Source organism: Cavia porcellus, unplaced genomic scaffold (genome assembly GCF_034190915.1).
Source record: "Cavia porcellus strain 051 isolate PalLab524CR breed Dunkin Hartley unplaced genomic scaffold, mCavPor4.1 scaffold_23, whole genome shotgun sequence".
Lineage (NCBI taxonomy): Eukaryota > Metazoa > Chordata > Mammalia > Rodentia > Caviidae > Cavia > Cavia porcellus.
Window position 1 is genome coordinate 41,446,068 of NW_026947506.1, and position 27,622 is coordinate 41,473,689.

The following is a 27,622-nucleotide window of genomic DNA, read 5'->3' on the forward strand; positions in this document are numbered from 1 at the left end:
CTGGACTCTTTTGTTTTCTTACTTCTGTTCCCTCGCCCCCAAATGTGTGTCAGTTGGGACCTGGTCAGCCTCCTCTTTCTTGGAAGCCACTGAGGGTGCCCAGCTCAGAGCCCAAAGACCTGGATTTGAGGTCTGACTTTGCCTTGGTAAGTGAGAACTGGAGCGAGTCCCTCCCTGCCCCTGGCCACACGGAGAGAGAGACACTAAGCAGACATATGGCGGGCGCTAGGCAAGTAGCTGTTGAGGTGGGGCGGGAACCGCGCAGCAGCAGTTTCTGGCCATTGCTGGGGCTCATTAATTCTTCTAATGCTATAATAATTCCCAGTCTCCAGGGTAGCTAGCACTGGGGAAAAGCAGGCAGATGTCATCATTGAGAAGGGAGTAGGTAAGATTATGGTGCACCCACACACACAAAGCTACAATTAGGGGAGACTCATGAAGTGATGCCCTGGTTGATGGCTTGTGGGTGGAGACCAGCCTGGAAGGGAATACAGGAGTGCAGTGACATGTTCTCCCTTCATAAAACCTCACAACTCTGCAGCCAGACCGTCTTACCTGAGCTCAGAAGCTAAGCAGGTCAGCCTAGTCAGTGCCTGGAGGGGAGAAGGCGCCTGTAAGGATTCTGCTTTACCAACAAGGTAGGCCTCCATCCACTCATTGCTAACTCCTGTACTGAGCACTATGTAACGCCCCATCTCAGGCTGAGCCGTCTATGATAGAACATTTTTTGTGCATTCATCTCCCAGCAAGTAAGTGATAGAGCTGGTATCTGAACCTAGCCAGAATGACTCTAGAGACCGTCGTACAGATAGGCTGTCCTGGGGAGAGGCTTGGCCGGAAGGAGCCCCCTGGGGTTTCTACCAGGGCTGTGGGCTTCAAGACCCTCCTTTCACAGGTTCATGATGGTGTGTGCATGGCTGCCCCTCCAAGCAGTTTGTACTATTATTAGTAAAAACACTGATAAACATGATTAGATCTTTTTTTGTGTGTCTTTTTCCTTTTTATCGGTACCAGGGATCAAACTCACGACTGCCTGCTTGCGAGGCAGGTGCTTATGCCGCTGAGCTAAATCCCCAGCCCCTGATTAGATCTATTTTTACCAGCAGTGGTACAAACTGCTCATACCCCTGGTGGCTCAAGTAGACAGGAACGTGTGGGCCATCTGGAGCGTGGCTGCGTGTGTACAATAATATAGTGCAGTGCACTGTAAAGCTCCTTGTCCTAAGAAAAACAAATTTTTCTTTATTCCTGGATCCCATATTTGTGAATTTGTTCACTTAGATTCATTTGTGGCCCCAGAGTCCGTACTCCCCTTGCTTTCACAGCTGTTTCCAGACAGCTGTGTGGAAGGTTTGCGTTGCCTAGCGATACATGGCCTCACCTGAGGTCGAATAAGGCAAGGCTTGCCTGTATCAGCTCATAGTGCACAGTGTCCTCAAGGCGGCAGATTCTCTGCGTTCCTCGCTTTGGTGACTGTCAGTGTATCCCCCAAGCACAGTGCTGAAGCGCCTCTACAATTCCTTAGGAAGGCCCGGCGTGTGCCCACGCCGCGGAGGATGTCTGTTGCAGTCCTTTTGGCTGTGAGTCCGCCGTTGATGAATCAGCAGTAAGAAGTGAGTAAGTTGCCCTCAAACAGAAATACGAGACAAGGCCGTGCAGCCTCAGCTGTTAGAAATGTGGTCAGAGGCAGGCGGGAACTCAGTCCTGTTTCCCTGAGGAGCAAGGTTCAGGCTGAGTTGATGTAGTGTCTGGTGGCTTCACAGAGCACAGCTTCTGTGGATAATGAGGTGTGGCTTTGTGCGGATGGGGTGAGCGTGCATGAGCAGCCTGAAGCACAGAGAAGCATTTCCCAAAGCAGGGAACTGAGCCCAGCCCCTTGCCGTGAAGCTTACACTGTCTCACCTGGAGAACTGGCCACTGTGCTGCTCATCCCATGTGGGATGGGGCCCACAGATGTCACACTGTACCCCCTGCCTGCCCCCCCCCAGCCTGCTGCTTCCCAGAAGGAAGTACGTCCTCTTCCCCTCAGACCTCTCCCTTCCATGGGCCTCACTGTCTCAGGCTGGAGAAAGCAGAGCCTTGGGCCTGAGCCAGCTGGGTGCCTCATCTCCAGCCTGGTACAGTGTGGATGGTCTCACTGGTTCCCCCAAGGTCCGGTTCCATGGTTCTCCCATGGCCCATAGACAAGCCCTGGGATTTCCCGTTACCATAGACCTAGCTCCTTGTCCTCCTGCCCCCAGGCCATTCCAGCATCCTCTCCCCACCTATCACCACTGGGCTCTTCCTTGCCAAGCCAGCCCCTGGGTGACATAGCAGCCTTTCCCGGGTAGCATTCCCAGTATCCCTCCTGGCCCATTCAGCCCTTAAGTGTGGGGGTGATGAGCTTGAGTGCTGTCCTCACTGGTACCTTCTGCGTTTGTCTGAGGTTTGTCTACCCTGGAGCTCCGCACACCGAGGTCCTATCAGCTGCTTGACTGCCACCCCTGGGTGTCTGACAGACACCTTGAACATAGTATAAGAAAAGGGAACTTGAACCCCAGCACCTCCCCTTGATCTTCCCACCTTAGTGACTATATCGCCTTCAATTTCTGTTTTTCTTAGTCTCCCCATAGACCTCCATTTAACCAAGGCCTGGACCTTGCACTCGAGATGCCCATCCTGTCCCCACAGTCTACACCACCAGCTTCCGTAGCCTGGTGGATGACACCTCTTCTTCTGTTAACCCCTGTTCTCCATGTAGCAGTCAGGAGATACTTCACAGATGGAAGCTGTTGTAATCCCAGATATTGAGAACAGCCATCCAAGTGGTGTAATCCTTTTTCCAGTCTTCCTCAGAATCCAAAAAGTTATACTTATAACCCCATCGAGACAATATTGGAATCCTGCAAATTAATTCCAATCTACCACCTCAGTGTAACCCACGGCAAGAGTAAGAACACTGAGACATATTCCAAGTTAAGGGCAGCTGAGGGGTCCTAAATCCAGTTCCCGTGAGGATGTGAGGACAAAAGCCCTGATTCTAGGGCTCTCCAAGAATGTATTATCTTATGAAAAGGGGGGTGGCTTCAGGATGAGTGACAGGATGGCGAGAACTATGTGAGTGACTTGAGCCAGTCAGCCAGGTAGTGAGAAAAGCATCTCTGCAAAATGCAGAGATAAGCATATGGAGAAGGATCAATTTGCATAATTCAATTGAAGTAACAACTGAATTGTTTTTGGAGGCTGTTGCTTCAGTTTCTGGTATGTAAATTTTTGTGCCCTGGGGAGTTGTAGCCTCTATCTCCAGGCTCACACTCAGTTGATGTTCCTGGAGCTGACTGGCTCTGTCATCCCGCTACCATCCTGCTGTGCTCATTATTTTAGAGTGTACTGTGCGAAGAAACAGCGGACTGTCTGATGGCTTTAGAGATTAAGTACCAGTACCTGGCTAGCCTTATTTGCAATGCTTCAAGCCAGTTGAAGAGAGAAAGTAATACCATGGTCAGGTCTACATAGCAGTATAAGGAAATAAGTCTCGATTAATCAAAGTCACAGCAGTTGTTCTGCATTCATGAGGAGTCACTCAAATTGTCTCCCACAGAAACCAGATCTTGTCACTGCTAGTATGGGGTCGCCAGCAGCTTCCCTGACTTGGGGTAAAATACAAGCTGCAAAGCCCTAATGTCTAGCACTTCCCCTCCCACCTCCCATGCCACCCTCACCCCCACTCCTGATGGAGTATCTGCATCCCCGCACCTACCTCAGAAACCCTGCTTTTGCATCTTACTTGGCCTCAGCTGAGATACCAGCTCTTTGGAGGCACCTCTTCACCCGTCATTCTTTTTCCTTCTCTTCCATACCACGTATCATTCATTTACTATCTGCCTCCCACTGTCCCAGCAGCTTCCTGAGAACCCAGGACCTTGTGTCCTGTTCTTTGCTGCAATTCTAGTGCCACACAGTGTTTGGGACATAGTAGGTGCTCATTTAAATATCCATTTCACAATTGAGCAAACCCTAAGGACAGAAAGCAGGCAAGGATGCACTTTTTTTTACTTTTTTTTTTTTTTTTTTTTTCTGGTGCCAGGGATTGAACTCATGACCTTGTGCTTATCCAGCAGGCCTTTATTCCACTGAACTAAATCCCAAACAAGGACACTCTTTAAACCTGACAGACTGCTTATACAGGAAGAACAGATAGCTGCGTGTAGCTAGTTTGCAGGAGGTCACCAAAGTGATTCATCCCAGGCATACACCTGTGAAGGAACCTCTTTAAAAATCCAGATTCCTGGGTGACGCCCCTAGAGATCTGATAGTTTAGGCTCAGAATACACATTTTAGGCAGATATCCTGGGAGACTCCTCCACCACCGCCTTGCAAAATGGCTTGGAGCACATGAAGTACTGTTACTATTTTAAGTTTACTTCCTGTTTTGAACATCTTCAGTCTTTGGGGATTGAACCCAGGGCCTCTGCACTGAGTTACATCCTCAACCCTGTTTTATTTTGAGCTGCCAAATTGCCCAAACAGGAGCCAGGTGTGGTGGTGCATGCCTGTAATGCAATCACTTGGGAGTTTGAGGCAAGAGGATCATTCCCAAGTTCGAGACCAGCCTGGGCTACAAAATGAGCTCAAGGCCAGCCTGAATTGCATAGTAAGACCATCTCAAAAAAGACCAAAAAAAAAAAAAAAAAAAAGGCCAAATTGCCCAGGCAGTGCTTAAATTTGCACTCCTGCGTCAGCCTCCTAGAGTGCTGAGATTATGGGAGCACACCATTAACATACGTCTTGGAAAGAAATTGTTAAATTGAGTTAGAGAAGTGATGTGCATTGACTTGGACCTAGGAATATGGCTTGATCCAGTCCCTACGGCTGCATGGGAGGAGAACTGTGGAAATTTTCCTTCGCAGATGTGTTTCCCCTTCTCCCCTTCAGAAGTTAATTTATGTTTACTCTTTGGCTTGCTTGATGAAAGTGAGAGCTACAATTACCACACATCAGCAGTATTTCCATCAGGAGTGCACTCTTGGAGATTACCCTGGAGGGAGCGCAGGGGGGCCGTGGGTGGCTTTGCCCTTTCCAAGGTCTGCAGCAGATACTCCTGGAACACCTGGCAGGGCTCCGCCCCAGGGATCCCAGGGCCCGTGTCTGATGCTCACAGGAAGTGTCCTGAGCAGGACCCAGGAAGCCCACCTCCCAGGAGCTGTGCTCTGAACAGAGCAGCGCAGGGATTTGTACAGAGAACACACTGGAAGGGGACAAGCGGGAAGGGCAGGCAGTAGTGACAGTGGCCTGAATCGAGGCACATGGGGAAAAGTTGAGAAATGTGGCAGAATTCCCAGGACTGCAGTGGGAGAGAAGGAGTCCAGGACGATACCAGATCAAGTCACCCCACCTGGGTGGATGAAGTGACATTCCCTGAGACAGGTGGCCTGAAGGTGGAGCAGGTGTGTCAGGGTAAAATGACAAGTTCAGCTGGGGCATGGTGAAGTCAAGGGCCCTTGGAACTGCTGCAGAAATGTCACCCAGGTCAGGAGGTGAGATCCAGGCTAAAGGTGATACTTGGGAGTCCTCAGGCTGCATGTGGTTCTCGAAGCCATGGGGCAGAAGAGACCAGCCAGGGAGGAGTGTAGTGAAGGAAGGACCCGGCAGGAGCTGAGGAACATCTAGGTGACAGACCCCGGCAGCAAGAAAACAAGCAGGTCACCAAGGCATTTCCTTTTTTTTTTTTTTTTTTTTTTTATCATCGGTACCGGGGATCGAACTCACGACTGCCTGCTTGCAAGGCAGGTGCTTATGCCGCTGAGCTAAATCCCCAGCCCCATCAAGGCATTTCCTGAGAGGAAGAGACAGGGATGACAGCCGAAAGAGCCTCTGCTTTTAGTGACACAAATGTCCGTGCAGTGCAGGGGACTGAGGAGGTGAAGCAATGACAACTCTGTTGAGAAATTTGTCGTGATGTGGGGACCGGTGATGACAGGTTAAAGAGAAGACACAAGAGTGGCCGGAAGGGAGAAGGATGGGTCTCAGCAAGGTCAAGAGGAAGGCTGGAGTGGGTGGGAAGCTCAGAAGATAGACATTAGGGTCCCCCCTTCCATGCTGGAGCTTAATCTCTGAAGTCTCGGGTTAACAGTATTAGAGGTGGGGCCTCTGGGGAGCAGCTAGCTAAGGTCACTAGGGTGGCTCCTCCATGATTAAAACCTAGTAGCTTCATAAGGAGAGGGAAAGACCACACAAGGGTGTCACCTGCTCCCACCATGACCCAGTGAGCCCAGGGGTCCTCTCCAAAGCCTGGGCCATGCTGTTGAGACTGCTTCCTCTGGAACCAGATAAACCTTGTCTTTATCAAGTAGCTTGTAGTACTTTGTTATGTCAGTGGAAAGCTAATTCAGTAACATAGTTGCTTTAGGACTTCAGAAGGGCTGTGAGTGATGAAAAGGGGTAGACAAGCTGGGTGAGGGTGGTGGCTCATGCCTGTAATCCCAGCACTCGAGAGGCTGAGGTGGGACGATCGTTGCGAGTTCGAGACCTGGGCTACAAAGTGAGCACAAGGCCAGCCTAAACTGTATAGTGAGACTCCGTCTCAAAAAAAGACAAAAAAAAAAAAAAAAAAGGGCTAGACAGAGGGGACACCGTAGTCATCCTCAGTGCTAAGTGGAAGACAGGAGGGAAAGAGACCACAGCTCACACTGAACGGGGGAATAGGATGCACAGATCTAGCAGGTGCTTGGCCCTGGGTGTAAACCTCCTCAAAGAACCGGTCATTTCAAAGCCAGGATAGCTGAGACCTTAGGAGAGGAACTGACTTGTCACCCCAGGGTTGCAGTTCAGCCCACTGTCTTGGTCCGAGGTGAGGAGGGGCGCAAGGTGTCAACACCACTTACCCCAGCCAGAAAACAAAGGGGTTGGTAACTGTATAATTACCACTCAGCTCCCTGTGCACCTGAACTGGACCTCCACACATCAGTCTGTGACTACTAAATCTTGCAACATGGTGTTTTTGCCTCCCTCAACCTTTTTTTCCCCTAGTACTAGGGTAGAACCCAGGGTCACTGTACCCCAGCCCTTTTTATTTGTTAATTTTTTATCTGAGACAGTCCTGCTAAATCCCCGAGGCTGTGCTCAAATTTGTAATCAGCCTCCCCAGTTGCTGGGATTACGCGCTGCACCAGCACACTGGGCTCGGCTCCCTCCGTGTGTCCATGTCCATGTGTGTGTCTGTATAAGGTATAAACACCCTGCCATCCCGTCTGGTTCAGAAAGTGGTTCCGAATGCACTGGTAATTACAGCTGGCACTTGCTTCCACCTGGCCATGAGGATAACTGCTGGGGGAGACCTCACTGTGCTGGAAGGTGCTGGAAGCCTGCTGCAGGTCAGCAAAGACAGGCTTCCCGAGACTGCACCGAGCTCTAGCGCTGAAAGATTTCCGTCTGTGATGCAACGGCTGTCGTTTACAAAGTCTTTTCTTCCTGTTTTCAAGTTTACTTGTCACAAATTTGAGGTTTCAAAGCCAGAAAACCAGGGCCGACGGATTTTGGTTTCTGAAATTTGCTTTTCTCCAGGCATCTTTGGGAGTGGGAGGCTGTAGTCGCCCTGGGTCTCTCAGCCTGTCCTTACTTAGGGCCTAACCTGCCTCCAGGAGGGGCAAATGGTTCCGTCTGGTTTTAAGTGTCCTCTTGGATTAAAAGACATCATTCAGCTCAGCAGTGGGCTCTGTAAAGCAGCTGGAAGCCCAGAGTTAACCTGGCATCTGCAACATCTATACCCTTCCCATTGTCAATAAACTTATTTGGTAAATGTGTCACGGTCCAATGCCGTTTTGGCAGATGGAAAAATCCTATGTAGGGCACGCAGCGAGGACTCGGAGGGGCCGTCTGGCAGCGATGGGTTCCTATGAGCCCATTCGTCACTTGGTGAATTATTCATGTACACTTCCTGGAAAGAAAGTTCCTGCTTGAATATCTCAGTTGTAAGCCGCAGAGTTCACCAGCGAGGGTGAGAGGCTGTCTGCAGTTGCGGCTGAGGTACGCGTCTCCAAGTGCAGGATTAGGTCCCGGGATCCCAGAGCCTGGGAATAGGTGTGGCCAGGCCGAGCCTTGCCCTCCACCCCTCTCCCAGCCCACCCTCCACAGGCGGAGGACGGATGCGGGCACCCGGCGCTCTCCTTCTGTACTCAACCCACTCACCCACCGGGGGCCCAGCAGGGGTGGCCATGCCGGTCTTTGCTGCTCTGACCTAGAGTTAGAAAGCCCAGCTCGCGGTTCAGCGACCCGGACCGTTGCATCCCAGCCTCGCTGCTTCCGCGCTCCGGCTCCGGGAAGAAGAGCGTGCCAGACAAATATCTTAGGCGCATCGCCCTGGGTGGTCCCGACAAGCAACGGGATCTGGGGAGCTGAGGGGGGGGAGGAGCCCAGCTCTTCGTGGCCCAACGGGTCACGTGGCTCGCAGCACCCCCAGGAGCTGTCACGTGACGGCGGCGCGCGGGTTGCCTTGGCAGCGGCTGGGGGCAGGGCTGAGGCGAGCCCGGAGGTGGGGACCCGCGCACCGGGCGGAAGGAGGGAGGGGGCCGCGGTCTGCGCCCCGGCCGGGCCACTGGGCCACAGGGCCGCACCATCGCCTGCTCCGCGCCCCAAGCCAAAGCCTGCGCGGCAACGAATGCTCGGGTGAGTGCTCCAAGCGGATGCGTCCACCCCTCCCTCAGCCGCAGAGAAGCCGGTAGGGAAGAGCTGGAGGGGGGATCCCCGCACTGATTGGGGTGGGGTGGATCGGGGATACTTGACTGGAAGGGGATAGGGCTTCCTCCTGGGCGGGTTTCGATAGAGTGGATGGAGGAGAGGACGGCACCTGGCGTCTCCCAGCCCCTGGGTTCCTGGGCGCGATGCGGTGCCCACCAGATCGGAGCTCTGCTCTTGCTGGGTCTTTTGACGGGAAGGCGCAGCGATGCAGGTGGACGTGTCTAGGAGGCCCCGTGGCAGTTGCAGGTCCCCTCCTCACGCCAGTCTGTGACGGACATTTCCCGTGCCCCAGATATTTAGAGGAAGTCACCACAGGCGCACTCCAGAGCCTGTCTCCTGGATCTGTTTCAGACCAGCCTGTCAGGGAAGATTCCCTAATCCTGAGAGAGAGGGCACCATTTTTCTACAAGACTCTTTTCTCTGCTCCTTACAAAGATAAAAGCAAAAATCCCTAGAAGGTACGGCTGAGAGGGCATCCCCAGGAACCAGGGCTGTCTGACAGATGTGGCCTCCATCTTGCCCCAGCCCACCCCTTGCTGAGCCTGAACAGGAACTCACCAGCCTGAGCAGGGACAGGACTCTGCAATATCCCTGAGGCACAGGCTGGCTCTCTGTAACATCCCTGAGGCACAGGCTAGCCCGGACACGGTGGGCCTTAGCTAGAGGGTGGAGGGTGGATTTGAGTCCTGTCCCAGCTGGTCCCTTGGGAGGAGGTCTCTTCAGGACCAGCAGCCTTGTGTTTTGTTTTGAGACACGGTCGTGCTATCGTCTCAGCTGGCTTTGAACTCACTATGTAGCCCAGTATGGCCTTGAACTGTGGTGATCCTCCTGCCTCAGCTTTCCCAGTGCTGGCATTACAAGTGTGAGCCGACATACTCAGCCTAGGGCTGCCTCCACCACCACCACCACGCCTGGCAGGCTTGTTCTAAGACCCAGCACCAGCCAGACAGCCCTTCCTGCTGTCCCCACCCACTCAGGGACATCTGTGGCCCAGCTATTTCCTGGAGGCCTACCCTGAAGCACCCTATCTGTATTTACTGTCAGATTGGAGCCCAGCTTACCCACACTGGTGGCACCCCGGCTTTCCTCCCACACTTGCCTTTTCCCTTCAGTCCCCCAGGTCCTCCCAGGCCTCTCACTGAGGTGCATGGTGGTCCCAGCCCAGATGGACCCAGCAGTGCTGGACTGTTCCTGCCACTAGCTGCTTCCATGCCCCTTGGCCAGGGACAGCCGGGGAAGTGTCTTGTACTCTCATCTTCCTGACTCCCTGGGGTGGGAGTCACCTCCTCAGTGCTCCTGGAGCTGGTCATCAGGGACCCTACATTTGGGACGCATCTTGCCTTTGAGGGAGCATTCTTTGTCAGCCTGTCTTCACTCCCCATGACTGAGACCCCTGACCTGGCTCCTGGGTACTGCCTGCAGCGCGCTTTGCAGTGCCCAGCTGGGGGAAGTGGCCCTTCTCTGCCCCCCTGTCTTCTCCTGTATGGTAGCCCGCCAGGTGAGGGTCACTCCCTTGCTTTTCTGCTGTCAGTGAGTTCCTTGCAGGCAGAGAATCTGCCTCTTTGACCTTTCATGGCTCAGAACCAAATGTGGTAAGGTTCTATGGGGTGGGACTCAGAGAGCGCAGGTCAGATCCCCTCTTCACAATCCACAGGCTCGGTTCTGTTTTGTATGGGAGAAAGGAAAAGAGAAAGTACAGTTCCAGATTATGACATTTTGTAGTTATTTGAGGCGAACCAACAGATTGGTTAGCAAGCACATTTCTCTGAATTCCTTCCCCAAGGGAAGGGACATACTAGCTATGGAGCACTTGGATGCAGTGCTGCTGGCTGCAGATGTAAGAGAGGAGATGTGACAGGGCGCCCAAGTTGGCATTCCTGTAAATGACCTGCTAATGGGCATCCTCTGGTAGACAGCACACGGGCAGTTCCCCAGGGATCCTGCCAGCCGCCCAGTAAGAGCTGTGACTATACCTCATGGAGGAAGACAGAGGAAGTTGAGGCGGAAAGAGGCCCTTGCCCGCCTCCAGGGCCTTCCCCTTGGGACCATGCTCGGCATTGCCATGGATGGATCAAGTGGAAGGCACTTTCTTGGATGCTGACCTTGGTAAACACCCCTGTCCGCCCCAGCCACGCTCCATGGGATCTGCACACCCCATATGGTCCAAATAGCTTTGGCAGACTTACCATGGGGCCTGGTGGGCCTGAACAGAGAAGTGACTGTGTGATGCCAGGGCGGCCGCAAGGTGCCTGTGCCCTTGAAGCACATCCTGGAGATTAATTAGAGCTGATCCCTCGTGGCGTGCGGCTGAAGGGGGCTGATCTGGGGTTCACTTCACAGATTTCAGGAGATCAGCCCTTTAATCCTTGATGTTGTCAAGCCGGATGATTAGCACGAGGGACTCCAAAGGTCTTTGCTCCTTAAAATATACTCATGTCAGTTGATGCATTTAGTTTTTCATTTTGCTAAAGGTTTTCCTGTTACAGTGTAGAACTGACTTTGAATTACATAAAACAAATATTTGATTTTAGGAGAGAACTATATTGATTAGAGTGGCCCTGGTGTCACCTCTCTGTAATTTCAGCATTCTGAGAGGCTGAGGCAGAAGGATTGCAAGTTCAAACCCAGCTGGGGCAATTTAACAGCTTAGATCTTTTCTCAAATTTAAAAAAGCCTGGATACTTGGGAGACTGAGGCAGGAGGATTGTTGCAAGTTTAAGGCTACGAAGTGAGTTCAAGGCCAGCCTGAACTGCATTAGCAAGATCCTGTCTCAAAAAAGACCAAAAAAAGAGAGAAAAAGAAAAAAAACTGGAGATTGGAGAATGTACCTCAGTGTGAAGGCTGTGGACTCAATTCACAGTACAAAAACTTTTTTTTCCCTGTTGGTGACTTCTAGAAAAAAAAAACAAAACATTTTTTAATTAATTAAAACTACGTTGGATTTCAGAAGCTAGCTGTTACTTGGAAGCAGCGTTCGTTCTGTAATTGGCACCTGGACGTTTTGAGTTTTGAGTCTTTGGCTGCATTATTTTGTGTCCTGTAGGTGGGAAATTCCCATTCTGAAAGTGAGGGCATGAGATCAGACAGACAGATGGCAGAGTCAAATCTAGGTGTGGTAAGTTTAGGTTCCCCTCCTTCTGCCCACTGGGGATGCAACTCAGGGCCTCCTGTATGCTAGGGCTGTGCTCTACTGCAAAGCTACCACAGCCCAGCATCCAGGCTTTTTCTGAATGTTACAGCTTTGGGTTCCCAGAAGACAGTTCAAGTCCAAAGATTACATGCTGTGTGCTTTTGGCCAGAGTTTGAATTCACAGCCTTGTGGCCAGGCTTCAAAGCTGGGCTCCTTGAGCATGGGCTGGGAGTGGATTCCAGCTTTGCAGCACAACAGTTTGGCTGCAGTGCTGTCTGGGAATGCACGCCTGACCCCCCCCACACACATACACCTGTCTGCAGGTGGTTCCCACTTTATGGTTTGGGGGCAGCCTCAGAGACCAGGGCCCCACACCCACGCCGCCTTTGGGCATCAGTGTTCTGTGGGCCCAGGGAAGGAGAAGCGGGCTGGAATCTGGCTCCGCAGGGCCACATACTGCCTAAGGTGCCTGAGCTGTCTCTCCCACCCCAGCCCAGCTCCCACCATGAGCGCCGAGCTCAGCGTGCCTGCAGACCCCTCCACTGCTCGCCCAGAGCCTGGCCACAAGGGCATGGATTACCGGGACTGGGTCCGCCGTAGCTACCTGGAGCTGGTCACCTCCAACCACCACTCAGTGCAGGCCCTGTCCTGGAGGAAGCTGTACCTGAGCAGGGCCAAACTGAAGGCCTCCAGCCGGACGTCGGCCCTCCTTTCCGGTTTCGCCATGGTGAGTACAGCCCAGTGATGCTTCCTCCACCCCCTGGCATTGTCCTTCCAGAGTGCTTCACTATAATGGGAGGACCCCGGGGAGCACCAAGCCCCAGAGTCCTCAGTAGCCTGCCCTTGTGTTGACATAGGGCATTTGCCAGTCAGGGAGGCTTGGGGGAAATGATCGAGCTTCTGTGGACAGGGTTTCCTGGGGCAAGTACCCACATCTGCCCCATCCGGGTACTACCCAGCAGTCTGGAGACTTCAGCAGGGTCTCAGGGATGGATTGGGTTAACCCAGTTGGGGACACAGACAGTTGCCAAATGTGGCCTCGTCTGGGGTGACACTGCAGAGCTTCTGGCCTGGCTCCCGGCTGCCACTTTCCTTCCGAGTCATCCTAGCACAGGAGCCAGTGTGGGTAAAGCCACATCTGTTGTTAAGTCCAAAGTCCCTGCTCCAGTCCTTTGGGGGCAGCCTCAGAGACCAGGGCCCCACACCCCCAGAGGAAGCATGTCGGGGCTTAGCCCCTTGCTGCCCGGTGCTGTTCTGGAAGTGATGTTTTCCTTTCCCTGCCCCTTGGCCTCCCCTCTCCCCCTTCTTTACTGGACATCCCCAGCCCTTTTATTATATTTTACGAATTTTGAGACAGGATCTCACTAAGTCACCCGGACTGCTCTTAACTCACAGTCCCCCTGCTTCAGCCTCCCAAAGTGTTAGGGTTATTGGCGTGCACATCCAGATGTAGTTCTTTTTTTTTTTTTTTTTTTTTTTTTTCCTGTCCTTTTGAGACAGGGTCTTCTTATGCAATTCAGGCTGGCCTTGAGCTCTCACTTTGTAGCAAATGATTCTCCTGCCTCAGCCTCCCAAATGCTGGGATTACAGGAATGCGCCGTCACAGCCAGCTCCAGATGTAGTTCTTTATATAAAAACGATCATACTTTGGTAGTCCACAGCCTCCATTGTTAAATTGGCAGTGCAAAGTAAAATAAAAAGCTGGCAGAGTGAGCCGCTGTGGCCGCTGGGCCTTGTGCAGTCATCAGGCTGGCTGGAGCCGTGCTTCCTGGTCAGAGAGCGGGAGAGGCCAGACTTTGCACAGGGAGGGTAGAGCTCACCGGCCTAGAGGGTGGTATATCTGGGTTTAGTTGTGTAGTGTGAACAAAAGGCTTCGTTACGTCTTTTTTTTTTCTTTGTAGTGCTAGAGATGGAACCCAGCACATCTGCTAGGCAAGTGCTTTCTCACTGAGCTTGTCTCCTGTCCTTTTCTTATTTTTTTACTTTGAAACAGGGTTTTCCTAAACTTCTCAGGCCAGGATTAAACTCATAATCTTCCTGCTTGAGCCTTCCACATTGCTGGGATTATAGATGTGGCTACTACACTGAAGTCTTTGCCCTTAATTTTTAAAATATAATTATTGTAAAAGTAGGTCCAGGGGGACCCAAGGATTTAGCTCAGTGGCATAAGCACCTGCCTGCTTTGATCTCCGGTACTGCAAATAAAAAAAAGTAGGTCCAAGGATGTAGCTCAGTGGCGTAAGTGCTTTTCTGGCAAGTACAGGGTCCTGAGTTTGATTCCAAGTTCCAAATAAGTACAATAACAACAGTACATAATCAGGTGGTACACAGCTCTGGCTCCTAGCGATTGTCTTCCCATAGTTTTTATTGTGTTAAAAATAATGCTTTCGGGGCTGGGGATTTAGCTCAGCGGCATAAGCGCCTGCCTTGCATGCGCACGGTCATGAGTTTGATCTGACAAAAAATTTAAAAAATAATGCTTTCGTGCTGAGTATGGTAGTGCCTGCCTCTAATCCTAGCACCTTGGGAGGCTGAGGCAAAAGTAAGACAAATTCAAGCCCAACCTGGGTTCTTTCTTCAGTATCACAAGAAAAAAAAAAAAAAAAACTTTCAAGTTTAATTTAAAGACATGTGTGTCAGGTGTGGTGACTCGTGCCTGTAATTCCACTTGAGAGGCTGAAGCAGGAGGATAACTGAGAGTTTGAGGCCAGCCTGGGCTACACAGTGAGTTTAAGGACAGCCTGGACTATGTATCGAGACCCTGTCTCAAAAAAAAAAAAAAAAGAGAGAAAGAAAAAAAAGAAAATAAATATGTATGAGAAGTTTAGATGTCACTATTAAAAATTGGAGGTCAGCTGGGCGCAGTGGTACATGATTGTAATTCCTGCTAGTTGGGAGATAAAAGAACTGCAAATTCGAACTCAGTCTTGGGAATTTAGTAGAATTGTCTTAAAATAAAAGCATATTTATAAAGAGCCTTGAGTTCAGTCCCCAGTACCAGACACACACACACACACACACACACACACACACACACACACACACACGAGCACTTGTTTTCCATACCACAGAATTGTGGGATTGCATTAGATTTTTTTGGCTTGTACTTTTTTTTAACTTTTAAAAAACAGAAGTATTATAGGACTTAATATGGTAAGATGGTTTCCTTTCTATGTAAGGCCCTTCTGGGATTTATTTCTGGTCTGTGGTTGTGTTCTTGGACCCAGGCCTTCCAAACATTTGGCTTTCCAAACTGGGACATTTCATTGTCTTTGTGTTTTTGTTTTTTGGGTTTCTTGTTTTGTTTTCTGGGGATTGAGTCAGGGGCACTCTTATCGCTGAGCCACATCCCTGGCCCATTGTATTTTATATTTTGAGACAGGGTCTCATCAAATTGCCTAGGCCAGCCTTGAACTTGGCAATCCTCCTGCCCCTGAGACCTTGTGTTTCATCCCAACAAAATGCTCAGCTTAGGTGAAGGCTTCAGGACTCTTACTGGAGACTTGCAGACAAGGCTTAGGAATAGAGTTATCCAGCGGGCAGTGAGAATTCTGGAGAAGAGGAGGCCTCCTGAGACTTTACGGCAGCCTTCAGGGCGGCAGACATTGAGAGGCAGGGATAGAAACCCTGGTCTGTGTCCCGTTCAGTCCTGTTCTGTCCCACCCCACTCCCCCGCCCCCGCATCCCAGGAGTGCTGTCTGTCCTTAGTGACTGTGGCAGTCATGTTTTCTAGCAGTAATTTAGTTCTGCCCCATTTGTGCCCTGTCTCTGGTAGCAGCAAGGGTACCCTTAAACTTTCAGGGAGTGCATTTCAGAAGTCCCCTATCGGGGAGGCAGCCACAGACAAATGTGTCCTACAGACTCAGCAGGGGCGGTGGGGAGCCTGGGGGTGGGGGAGCAGATCAATGTGCCTGCACTGTTAGATTAGTTTACACGCTGCCAGTAAACTTGGTCCTTATCCAGGCAACGAGGGGCTGGGAAGCAGGTAACTAAGGCTGTCACTGACTCAGCAAGGATTATAGGCAGTTTCCCAGATGGAGCCTTCGGTTTCTGTTAGTATTCCTTGATTAAAATCGGAAATCTGAGCCAGGTGTGGTGGCACACGCCTGTAATCCCAGCACTTGGGAGGCTGAGGCAGGAGCATCATTGGGAGTTGAAGACCACCCTGGGTTACAAAATGAGCTCAAGGCCAGCCTGGACTGCATGGGGAGAGCCTGTCTCAAAAAGACGAAAAAAAAAAAAAAAAAAAAGAATTGGGAATCTGCTTCTTTGTCCAACTATGGGTGCTGGTGCCTGACCTTAAGCACATTTCTTCATGTTTATCGTAAGACAGAGACCAGTTACCTCATAAAATCCCTGCATAAACACAATGAGAAATGTCCTTCTGGCCTTTCTCCTCTGGAGACGAAACAGCACTGGTTTTCGTGAGCCCTCTCTCCTCTGCCTTCTAACCGCTGTTTCTTATTTTGGAGGCCTTGAGTTTGTGGTATCTTGGTTGGGCCATATCCTTTGTGGGTAACAAGAGCCTATCCAAGCCACTGGGGTGCTAAGGAAAGGCCATCTTTCAGCCCATGTCATGTCGCCACTTTCGGGGGCCCGGCCAAAGCCCGGCCATCATTGCTGCTGTTGCTGTTCAGCTCTGGCCCACTAGGACTGGTGTATGTTCCCTACCAGAATGTTCCATCACCAGGGAAGGCAAAGTGAAGGATGAGGGCTCACTCAGGTTGTGGTGGCTGCTAACAAAGTTGTCAACTCTTACTTTGTGTGGTTTTTTTGTGTTTTTTTTTTTTTGCGGTACCGGGGACTGACTTTGTATTTTTTGAGACAGGGTTTCTTCAGTAGTCCAGGCTGGCCCAGAACTCACCATGTAACTCCAGGCAGGCTGCAACTTTCAGTTGGCCCGCCTTAGCCTCCCAGTTGCTGGGATTGTAGGGATGTACCGCCATCCCCAGATTTCTTTTTTTGTTTTTGTTTTTTTGTGGAACTCAAACTCAAGGCCTCGCACTTACAAGGCAGGTGCTATGCCACTGAGGTATATCCCTGGCCCCTCTTGTAGATTTTTTGGAAATGGTCAGCTTTTGGAGGCAAATGTAATGAGTGTGAGAGAGGGAGAGAGAAATAGGGATGTGTAGAGAGAAGGGGGGAAAAAACCTTTAAGAACTGCTGAACCTGGGCATGGTGGCAAAACCCTGTATCCCCACTACTCAAGGCTGAGGCAGGAAGATTGCTGCCAAGTTCAAGGCCAGCTTGGGCTACAAACCAAGACCATATCTGGAAAAAAAATCAAAACAGCAAAGAACTGTTGAAAGGCTTATACAAACTCAGCAGCCCTTGTGACCAACTGCCCAAATTGTCCCGAGCCTGGCCTCCTTTCCATGGCCTCCTCCCCTGGACTCGAAGCTGGTCACCACCCCCTCTTTGGGTCTCAGCTGGGGAACACACTTGTGGCCCAGAAGAGGTATCCACTCCAGGTGTGCAGCCCTGAGTCTGGGGTACCTGGGGAGCCTGTGTCTGGACCTTGAGAGCTGGAAGCATGGGCCAGCCTGCATCTGCAACCCTCCCGCTCCCCCTGGGGTGCGCATGGCCCTGGTGAAGTGCAGCTCTGCCCACCTGGCCTCACACTGCCCTCTGTCCCCACAGGTGGCCATGGTGGAGGTGCAGCTGGAGACGCAGTACCAGTACCCAAGGCCCCTGCTCATCGCCTTTAGCGCCTGCACCACAGTGCTGGTGGCTGTGCATCTGTTCGCCCTCCTCATCAGCACCTGCATCCTGCCCAATGTGGAGGCCGTGAGCAACATCCACAACCTCAACTCCATCAGCGAGTCTCCGCACGAGCGGATGCATCCCTACATTGAGTTGGCCTGGGGCTTCTCCACCGTGCTCGGCATCCTGCTTTTCCTGGCTGAGGTGGTACTGCTCTGCTGGATCAAGTTCCTCCCTGTAGATGCCAGGCACCAACCTGGCCATGAGTCCAGCACCCACACGGGGTGGCAGGCTGCCCTGGTGTCCACCATCATCATGGTGCCTGTGGGCCTCATCTTCGTGGTCTTCACCATCCACTTCTACCGCTCGCTGGTGCGCCACAAGACCGAGCGCCACAACCGCGAGATCGAGGAGCTACACAAGCTCAAGGTGCAGCTGGATGGGCAGGAGCGCAGCCTGCAGGTGGTGTGAGGGACCGGGGGCCCAGGAAGGCAGACGGTGCAGCAGGCTGCTTAGACACTGCCAGACGTTCCAAGGCCAAAGTGTCCTCCTGTCATAGTGCCATAATAAGCTGGACGCTGGTCCCTGGGACCATGGAGCTCCAGTGATGCAGGGGTTCTGTGGCTAAGAGCCACCTCCTTGGCCCTTGGCACTTCCTGGGTTGGGGGCAAGCCCAAGAGGCACTGTCCCAGTAAGGGCTGCAGGCAGCACCAGTGTTCAAGGGGATCCGAGAGTGCAGGCCTCTGTGGTGTGGACCTGGGGCTGTGAGTTCAAGGTTTTGTACCCAGCATGCAGAACTGGGCTTTGTGGCTGCCTACTGAGGTGCAAGCCCATGGGATTAGCAAGGCTGCTGGTGTGGTTTGGTGCTCTCTTCCCAGCCGTAGAGGGAGCTGGGTCACCTGGCCTACAGGATGAAGGCAGGAACCCGGGGCACAGTCAGCTTCAGAGTGTGGTGGGTGCCAGGTGGGTGCATCAGAATTGTCAACCCCTGTGGGAGGTTCCCTGGAAGGGAAGCCTGGCTGAGGCTGAAGAGGCTTAGTTGAGGGATGCCCCAAAGCTCACCAGGCTCAGATCTCCCTCTGCAGCCAGTGGAGCCTCTGACTCACCAAGCCACCAGGTGGGGAAGTGACCACAGTCCAGGGTGACCTCCTCTGAGCCTAAGCCTCCACCCCACTGGGCTGCGTGAACAGCAGGGCAGAACACCTGCCCGGCTCCCTGCTGCCTGAGGGCCATAGTGCCAAGAGCAGACAGCTTCCCCTCAGCATTGCTGCTGGCCAGGCCCAACGTTCATCATGACCTCGAGCACTGCAGGGTCCCACACCGTTTACACAGCTGTGCGGCAGGGCTGTGGCACTGTCCCTGAGCACCTGGCATCTGGCAGACCTGAGGCTGTGTGGGAACGTGCTACACCACGAGCTACTCCAAGATCGTGTTTACCTGGGTTTTCAGAGGTCACCTGCAAACAGTTGTGTCAGTTCTTTGCGCTCCACTTAACCTAACAGCTTACTGTCTCTGTGATGTCTGGACTGAGTGCCAGGGGACCTTGGGTGGCCTTGTTGAGGTCTCTGGAAGTGGGACATGCCATGACGATGTAAACCTTAGCACATGGGGAGATGTAGCGCCAACCTCCCCTGTGAGTTGTGCCATCTGGCAGGAGCCCTGCCATCCGGTGCCCTGGGGCCAGAGCCCTGTATGTTCTGGGGCAGGTCCTGCACCTCCCTAGAGGACATTTGTGTAGGACCATTGCCTTCTGACTCGTGTCTGCTTTCCTGGAGCTTTGTCGAAGGCTTGTCTCCTTTAAGGTATGCTTTGGTAAAGAATGTCACTATCACTCAGGACAGCTGCTCATGTCCTGGCAAGAGCGAGATAGGCCCTTCTAAATGAGCAGCTCGTGGCTGGGAGGGAACAGAGGGCCCTTCCTCCAGGCAGAGCCTTTGGAGGAGAGCCACACTGGACACACTCCTGCCACCCACTTCCCAAGGCCATCTGGTGCTCCTGCCCACAGTGCCCACTTCCACAGACTGTGCCAGCACAGAGCTAGGGATTACACACAGGATCAGCCCCAGGTAGCGGGTGCCTGGTGACAGTGCCGCAGTAGCAGACAGAGTCCCGATGATCTCATGCTCCCAGCTCTGGCCTTGCATGTTCTGAGCATGGGACAGTTAGTCTACAGGAACAGAAGCACAGTGCTCATAGGGAACCTTGGGCCACACTAGCTGGAAGGCAAACTGCCCTTGGGAGGGGCAGACAATTCACTGGGACAGCCTGGGGGATGGGAAGGCCACATGCAGGCTGGAGACGCAGCTTCTGGAGGTGTGACCTGATTTTGCAGTGGGAGGCACAGCGTCCTCATTTCATCTCTGCAGCCCAGAGTCTTTATCAGCTTTGGCTCAGGACTCACCTGAGGAGGGCACCTGCCTGTGCCATTGAGCTTACGTGCAGGACATGGCACAGGTGGCAAACATAACTCCTGTCCTGTGTGTGGGTTTCTAACAGCTGCCCAGGACTGAACTGAATAAAGCAGTAAAGCTCTTCAAGCTCTCTGTGCTCTCGGTGGGACTTGTGGCCTTTGCATGCAGCTCCCGCTTTGTTTGATTGTTACAGGTTCTCACAAAGTTGCCCAAGCAGGACTTCAGCTTGCAGCCTCCCTTCAGTGTCCCTCGGTGCTGGGAGCACAGACATGCACTGCTGTGCCTACCTTAAGATGTGGCTGTGGGACCCAGCAGGTCTTAGCAGCTCTGTGGACTCTCAGCTGTGGAAGCCACCAATTTGACAGTCAAAGGTACAGTTCCTAATGTGTTCTGTGGAACTGCAGGCCAGGCCAGTGTGCAATTCTGGGCAAGCACAGGTTTCTCTGCTGCCTGGCTGAGTCCCCTGCCCCTACCCCTCTTGGTGCATATTGTAGGCTCTGCTCAGGCAGAGGCTCCCCTAGGCCCTGGGCTGCTTAGATGCAGCCGGAGCTTAGGTGCTGGTGTCTCAGTGCCCAGTGAGACTTGAACAGGGTGATGATAAACCGCCCTCCACCCTCTTGCTCCAGGAGAGGGACACAGAGGCACTGGTCGGGGTGGCCTAGAAGCTTATGCCCATCTGCCAGCTACTTTTTTTTTTGTCTTTTTTGAGACAGGGTCTCACTATGCAGTTCAGGCTGGCCTTGGGCTTTGTAGCCCAGGCTGGTCTTGAACTTGCAATGATTCTCCTGCCTCAGCCTCCTTAGTGCTAGGATTACAGGAGTGCGCACCATGCTCTGCTCCGCCAGCTACTTCTCACAGGGACTTTTTGTCTTTTTTTTTTTTGAAGGCAGAGTCTTGATCCATAGCGGAGTCCTGCCTCAGCTTCCTGAGTGCTGAGATTTCAGGCATATGCTATCATACCCAGCCAGCTCTCACAGTGTCTTTACAGGATTGAGCTTGGCCAGTGGCCAGGAAGCCACCTTGCAGATGGAGCCTGACAGCTTTTAGCAGTTTTCAAGAGTGACTTAAAGAGCACGTTGATCAGGACCCCTTCCTGGAGGCAATGCAGCTCTATTCCTCCCAGAGGCCTTAGCAGGTGGCACTCAGCTGAGGGTATTTTATCTCATGAGCTGCAGGAAAGAGGTCCAGGTACCCTGCCCTCCCCGTCAGATGGAGGTGGCCAGGGCAGCCACCTTTTCCATGTAAGCACCCCCGCCCCCTGCACCACAAGTATCACAAAAGAAACAACCTCAAGGTGTCTTAGGAGGGGAAGAGCTTTGTTTCCTACTTTGAACAGCTTTCTGGGGAGGTGACAGGAACCAGGCTCTCCAGTGTCTCCACCTGTCACACCCCCTACCCTAAGGTCAAGCATGACCCAGACTGAGCCAACTCAGAAGCTGCCACCACCTGAAGCCTGAACTTCAAGTCTGCCACTAGTCCCACTCTCTGGCCCTGCACCCTCCCATGCCACAGGGTCTCCAGCTCCTGGTCCTGACTGGTTGGTGTCTGGAGACCTTGAGATGGGTAAAGGCAAGGGTCATTTCAAGCAAATACTAGCATTTTGAAAGTTCAGTTCCTGGGGCTGGGGATTTAGCTCAGCGGCATAAGTGACTGCCTTGCAAGCAGGCAGTCGTGAGTTTGATCCCCGGTACCGATAAAAAAGGAAAAAAGGCAAAAAAAAGAAAGAAAGAAAGTTCCCACTCTCTCCAAACAGATTAATCCAAACAGTGGCCACAGTGTAGATCCAAGGGGTGGGACCCTGTGCGTGGCCCCATCAGAATCAGCTCTGGTCAGGGCTCACGCCTACCCATGGCATCAGGGTCAGATGGCTTCTACCAAAACATAATGAGGGGAAGACAGCGGGCCCTGGCACCTCTGGCCAGCTGGCACAGGCCTGTCCCCAGGGGGGCAGTTCACACAGGTCTCCCTTGGAAAGAGCATGAGATCTGCAGGAGCTCACGTCCAAGATCCTGTTGCCTCCCCCCGGGCTGGAACTCGGCTGACAGCTCCCGGAAGGTGGCACAGACGCGCCGGGCTGTGATGTGCCTGCGGTGGATGGCATGTGTCCACTGGTGCCGTGCTGCACCGGTCAGCACCAGCAGAGAGCAGCGGGGGATGGGGATGGCCACCTCCACATCCTGGCACAAGACAGACCAGCTGGGGGTAATCAGGTTGTCCACGCTGTCCTTGGGACCAGTGGTAGGAGCCGAGCTGAGTAACAGGGTGTCGGGTGCCTCCCGGGACATGGACATCACGGTGGGGGACAGGAGGTTGAGGCTCACCAGCCTCTCACCCCACAGCCAGGTGTCATCCAGGTGGGGGTCGATGGCAGAGCCGCGCTCGGGGCTGTAGTCCAGGTTGCACTGCTCGACAGGCTGGAAGTCCTCTAGGCCGGGGTAGAGGCCCATCCTCCGCACCACCTCCCGGCTGAAGCTGGGCAGGCCCTGGAAGTCCGCCACCTTCAGCTTCTGCTTCCGGAAGTTGACTCTGGGGCCATAGTCCTGTGGCGAGGTGTCTGAGTTTAGCCAGTGAAATTCAGTTAGAAGGATCAAGGCATGTGTGAGACCCTGACCTCACAGATGGCACATTCTGGAAAGAAGCAGGTGCTGGTGGGTGGAAATCAATGGCAAAGTGCACTGGTAGAAAACTCGGAGGAAAAGATGAAGTAGGGAAGGAGACTATGGTGGAGGTTGGGTGTCCTAGACCTTACCCCACAGCAGAGCTGGAACTGAGGGCCGACATGTGGAGTGTGCCCTGGTATGTGACAGTCCCAAGGCGCAGGACCCAGGGAGAGCGAGTGGCTGGAGTAAGGCTACACCAGGCAGCAGCATCAAGCGGGTCAACGCCAGGTCAGCGGAGGCTCAGAACCACAGGAAGGGGGCACGTGACCTGCAGTTCCTCACCTGCACATGCGCTCTATGTATGCAGAAAACCTTGTACACAGATGTTCCCAGCTGCATTATTCACAATAGCCACAAAGTGGAACCAAGCCAGGTGTGGTAACACGTATCATTTGTAATCCCAAAACTTTGAGAGGCTGAGGCAGAAGGATCAAAATTTCAAGCCCAGCGTGGGCAAGTTAGAGAGTTAATGAGAACTTGTATGAAAATAAAAAATACAAAAGGGGGTTGGGGGTGTAGCTCAGCGGTGTAAGCGCCTGCCTGCAAGCACCAGGTTGTGAGTTCTATCCCCAGTACCAAAAAAAAAAAAAAAAAGGTCAGAGACATAGCTCAGTGTGAAGGCTCTGGGTTCAGTCCCCAGTATTGCAAAGAAAAAACACATGACCTGACAGAGGTTACCCAGGATTCAAGAGGAGCCAGGGCTGCTACAGAAGCCCTGGCAGGGTCCCCAGCAAGCCTGGTGGCGGAGGTCCTGGTGGTGGCAGCTGTGAAGATAACATGCGCAGTCAGGACACGTTCTGCAGGAAGAGCTGGCAGGAAATAGCAATGGCAGCTCGGAGGTGCATGAGCCACAGGGACAAGGCCGGGAAGACCTCCTTTCGGGCCCAGGAAGAGAGAAAATGCCCCCGTGGCCTGGTGCCAGGCTGGGCTGGCGGGGTGGGGATGGCTGCGGGTTTCGGACAGGTTAATGGAGAGGGAGGGGGGAGATGGCTGGGGGAGTGAGACTCATCCCTCGGGACGGTGGCACCAGTCGGCGTCTGCTCAGAAGGTGGATGTGAGGGAGAGGGGGTGAGGGCACAGTGATCCCACAGCACCACACCAGTACAAGAGGAGCAGCAGAGCTGGTGGCTGGGAGGGCCTCGTGAGGCGGAGTAGGAGGGAACTTCCAGCTGGCTGGATATCACTGGGGCTGTGACATAAAACCATGAAGACTTGAGGGACAGAGGGTCAGGGATGGCAGGGACTAGCCATCCCATGCCGGTGTGGGATGGGCGGAAGGTGAGAAGGTGGACGGGTCCTGTGGGGGCCGGGGATGAGGAAAGGAGTGAGCAGTCAGCAGTGGACCTTGAGAAGGATGAGGAAGGACACCAGTTCCAGGCGAGAGTGGGAACATACAAGAGGGTGAGGGACATGATGGGAGAGAATGGAGAAGGGTGGTGTGTGGCAGCCTCCAGCAGCCTTGGAGGATGGGGATCTCTGTCTAGAAACCGCCCACCACTGAGTCGGCTATGGAAAGGGGCATGGAGAGCCCAGGGGCTGTGCCCTGTACACACTGGACACAGCCGTCAGTGAACCTGGCCGCCCAAGTCCCATTGGGGCCCTTAGAGGAAGTAGCCAAGGCCTTGCAGCACCATGGTCCCTTGGGTCAGCATACCTGCTTCTTCCGGCCAGACTGAGAGAGCTTCCAAGGGTCGAGGTCCATCAATCGCACCATCTCGGCCTCTTCCTCCCGGGTCACAAAATCCTCTATCAGTGTCACCCCCGGGAAGGGGAAGCCCCAGCCTTCACAGTTGGAATCCTCAGCCCCCACGGCCCAACCTGTGTCCACATTGTAAAGGAAGCGGTGTGTTTTCTGCAAAAGAGAGACAGGTCCTGGCACAGTGTCCCCCACCTTGGAGGAGGTTTCACTGGCTCCTCCATCCCCAGCAGCCCCTTGGGAACATAGCTGTTGTCTAGGAGAAGTGGGGGCTGCTCAGGAGAGGGCCCTGCCCTCTAAGGCCACTGTGAATTCTCACTCCTTGCTCTTCACCCCTCAACCCTGTCGTCCCTCTCCCCTTCACAGCAGAGGCTCAGCAGAGCCGATGAACTAGCTCATGTCACCACAGGCATGTCTGTCCCCCAGCCTCGGGAAGATCAGAGGACAGGATCTGCTGAGTGCATCCCAGCCTGGGGCCTGAGAAGTATGATAAGCTAATGCTACAGGCCTGGGCTGGGCCATGGGGGAAGGCAGCGCTTGGCAGGAGCCACAGGGGACAAGTCCTTTCCAGCCACTCGCCTGTCCTCTGGAGCCCAGGGACACACATTAGAAATTCCCCTCCCAGAGGGGAGCCTTGCCAGCTCTACAGGGCCAGGACAGGCCTGGCCACTCTGCCCCAGCCCAGGCTCCTCTAAGGGACCCTGTGCCCTGAGGGCTGGGTTGGATGGGCCATGGCGGTGAGATCTTAACTGATCCCGCCACCACCTTTTTGTTTTGTTCCCATCACTGCTACCTCCATGCCACCCATCTCCTGTACTCCTAACTCTGTCCAAACATCTCCTTCCAGGAGGACCCAGGCTGTTCCACTTCCCTGCCCTCCCCATGTCTTGTACCCCCAATCTCTTGATAGCCTTGCTGACTACATGCAGTCCAGGCCTGAGCCTGTCACCTCTGAGAGGGCCAGGAGGGCCGTTTCGAGATGTCCTGGCTTCCCCAAGCCATAGCACACTACTCTGGGCCCTCTCCCAGATTGTGGGGTTCAGATAAGGATCCTGCCACCACTATCTCCACCAAACCCTGAAAAGGGGGCTTTGGCTGCCCAGGCCACAAAAGTCCCCCATCTGGAAGTCTGAAGTCTCATACAAGAGGCTTTGTCCCTTGTCCCCTGCTCTGACCTGGGCTCTCACCTCAGCTCCTAACACCCGGCCCATCCTGACTCCTGTCCCAGTGGAATCCCTCCTCTGCGTCTCAGCCCAGCGGTCAGCTCTCCCTGCCTACACCTGGACTCCCCTCATCCCATCCATGTATCTGTGCTCTGCTACCACCCCTGAGGCCCAAAAGTACTCTCGGCAAACTTCCTGCCTCAGCCACCTGAGTGCTGAGGTTATAGGTGTGCACCACCATGACCACCATGCCTGGCTCTATTAGCCATTTTAAAGTGTCCAACTCAGTGGCATTTAGTATATTCTATCACTGTGCAACCATTACCACTCTCCATCTCTAGAACTTTCATTTTGCAAAACAAAAATCGTGGCCCTTGCCAGGCACGGTGGTGCACACATGTAATCCCAGCACTAAGGATGCTAAGGCAGGAGGATCACTGTAAATTTAAGGCCAGTTTGGGCTACATACTGAATTCAAGGTCAACCTGAACTGCATATGGTAGGAAACCTCGTCTCGAAAAAGAAAAATAGTAAGCTCAGTGGCACCGTACCTGCCAAGCGTGAAGTCCTGAGTTCAATTCCTGGCGCGCACACACACACGCAAAAATAAATAAAACCCTGTCCACTAGCCAAGAATAGTGCCCAAATGTAAAATCTCAGATCTCAGGCCAGCCCAGACTACATAGCAAGACTACCTCAACAAAGCAAAATGCCCTGTTCCTATTAAGCATTCTCCTTTCCCCGAGAATCCGGCATCCATTCTACTTTTTATCACTATGATCTTGACTATACCAAAAACTTTATATAAAGGTATTGTTCAGTATCTGTCCTTTTGTGATCCACTTATTTCACTGGGGACCCACAAGGTTCATGCATGTTTAGCATATGTCAGAATTTCTTTCTTTTCTAAGGCTGAATAATAAATAGTCCACTGTATGGCTAAACCATTTTTAGCAAACATAGTGAACAGTATGTTTTGTTTTGCTTTTTGTCTTTTTGAGTCAGGGTCTCATTATGCATTCCAGGCTGGCTTTGACCTCACTTTGTAGCCTAGGCTAGTCTTGAATTCCCAATGAATCCTCCTGCCTCAACATCCCTAGTGCTGGGATTACAGGTGTGCACCACCACACCTGGTTTGTTTTGGTTTTATGAGACAGGGTCTCCCTATCAGTTAGGTCCTAAAAGCAGTATGGAGCCTAGGCTGGCCTTGACGTTCAGCAATCCTGTCTCAGTCTCCCAGGTGCCTGGATTATAGGCATGCATCTGGCATGAACACTATCGTAATATCTTCCTGTCATTTCTTTTGGATACAGACCAGGAAAGGGATTGGCAGAGCATATATAAAATCTGTTTAAATTTGGGGGGGCGGGGACGGGAACCAGAAATGAACTCAGGACCCATGCTTGCAAAGCAGGCACTGCGCTAATGCGCACAATCCCTGGTCCCAATTTTTAATTTATGAGGCATGCACACTTTCCCACAGGCCCTTGGGCACTTGTACCACAGACGGAGTTTCCCCACGGGCTTCCCCGCCTCCACATCTTCATATCTGCGCTCGCGTCCCTTGGAACCTTCTAAAACCCATATTTGATTTTTGGGATCTACAGACGCGCGCTACCCTGCCGGCTTCCAAGGGTTTTTCATACATTTCATTCATAATTACTTCCATGCAAGGCCTTCAGGCAACCTTAGTGCTCAGCGCCCTCTGCCCTTTCCGTAGAGTGACTCTTGTGGAAGCGAAGCTCCCAAAATCAGACCCGAGGGGCTAAGCCGCGGTTTGCTGACAGATTCCCCCAAGGTCCCTTTGGTCCGACCCGCCCACGTCCTAGCTACCTCTCTACTGCTGAGATCCCTGCTTACACCCTTCACCCCACAGCGTGCCCGCCGCTAAGGTCCCCGACGGGCTTAGATCCCGGCCAAGTATAGGGCCAAGCTGGGCTTCAGTTTCTCCACAGGAAGAACAGTTCTTACCTGCGGGGACAACTGCCAGGGCGGGTCAACCTGGAGCTGCCTCTCACAAATCAGACAGGTCCGGATACCTTTGCAGCCACACTTCTGAAAAACCTCGGAGGCCTCTGCTGTTGCCGCCGCAGCCGTCATCGCACCTTCTGGGAGGGCAAGACGCATGCGTATGCGCGAGGCC

The 27,622-nt window shown here is 53.0% G+C and overlaps 2 protein-coding genes and 1 long non-coding RNA gene across 4 annotated transcripts; 1 reads left to right on the plus strand and 2 right to left on the minus strand.

The window, feature by feature from the left end:
- The first annotated feature begins 117 nt into the window (after positions 1 to 117).
- On the plus strand, positions 118 to 20,086 carry Orai2 (ORAI calcium release-activated calcium modulator 2). 2 transcript variants are annotated; one of them, XM_013152655.3, is made up of 3 exons: positions 118 to 8,695; positions 12,339 to 12,573; positions 17,487 to 20,086. In XM_013152655.3, the coding sequence occupies exons 1-3, from the start codon at positions 8,661 to 8,663 to the stop codon at positions 18,018 to 18,020; spliced, it is 804 nt and encodes a 267-aa protein (XP_013008109.3). In that variant the 5' UTR covers positions 118 to 8,660; the 3' UTR covers positions 18,021 to 20,086. The 2 variants fall into 2 exon arrangements, with proteins under 2 accessions (XP_013008109.3, XP_003470200.2); XM_003470152.5 differs by having other exon boundaries at positions 7,934 to 8,643.
- On the minus strand, positions 7,029 to 12,339 carry LOC106027761 (uncharacterized). Its single transcript, XR_010042361.1, has 2 exons — positions 10,902 to 12,339; positions 7,029 to 10,377 (listed from the first exon to the last, which is right to left on the minus strand). It is a non-coding gene; the product is annotated as an uncharacterized LOC106027761 (long non-coding RNA).
- Positions 20,087 to 21,259: 1,173 nt separating the features above from the next.
- On the minus strand, positions 21,260 to 27,619 carry Alkbh4 (alkB homolog 4, lysine demethylase). The gene is made up of 3 exons (XM_003470129.5): positions 27,451 to 27,619; positions 24,275 to 24,472; positions 21,260 to 22,500 (listed from the first exon to the last, which is right to left on the minus strand). The coding sequence occupies exons 1-3, from the start codon at positions 27,604 to 27,606 to the stop codon at positions 21,913 to 21,915; spliced, it is 942 nt and encodes a 313-aa protein (XP_003470177.2). The 5' UTR covers positions 27,607 to 27,619; the 3' UTR covers positions 21,260 to 21,912.
- Between the last annotated feature and the right edge of the window lie 3 nt (positions 27,620 to 27,622).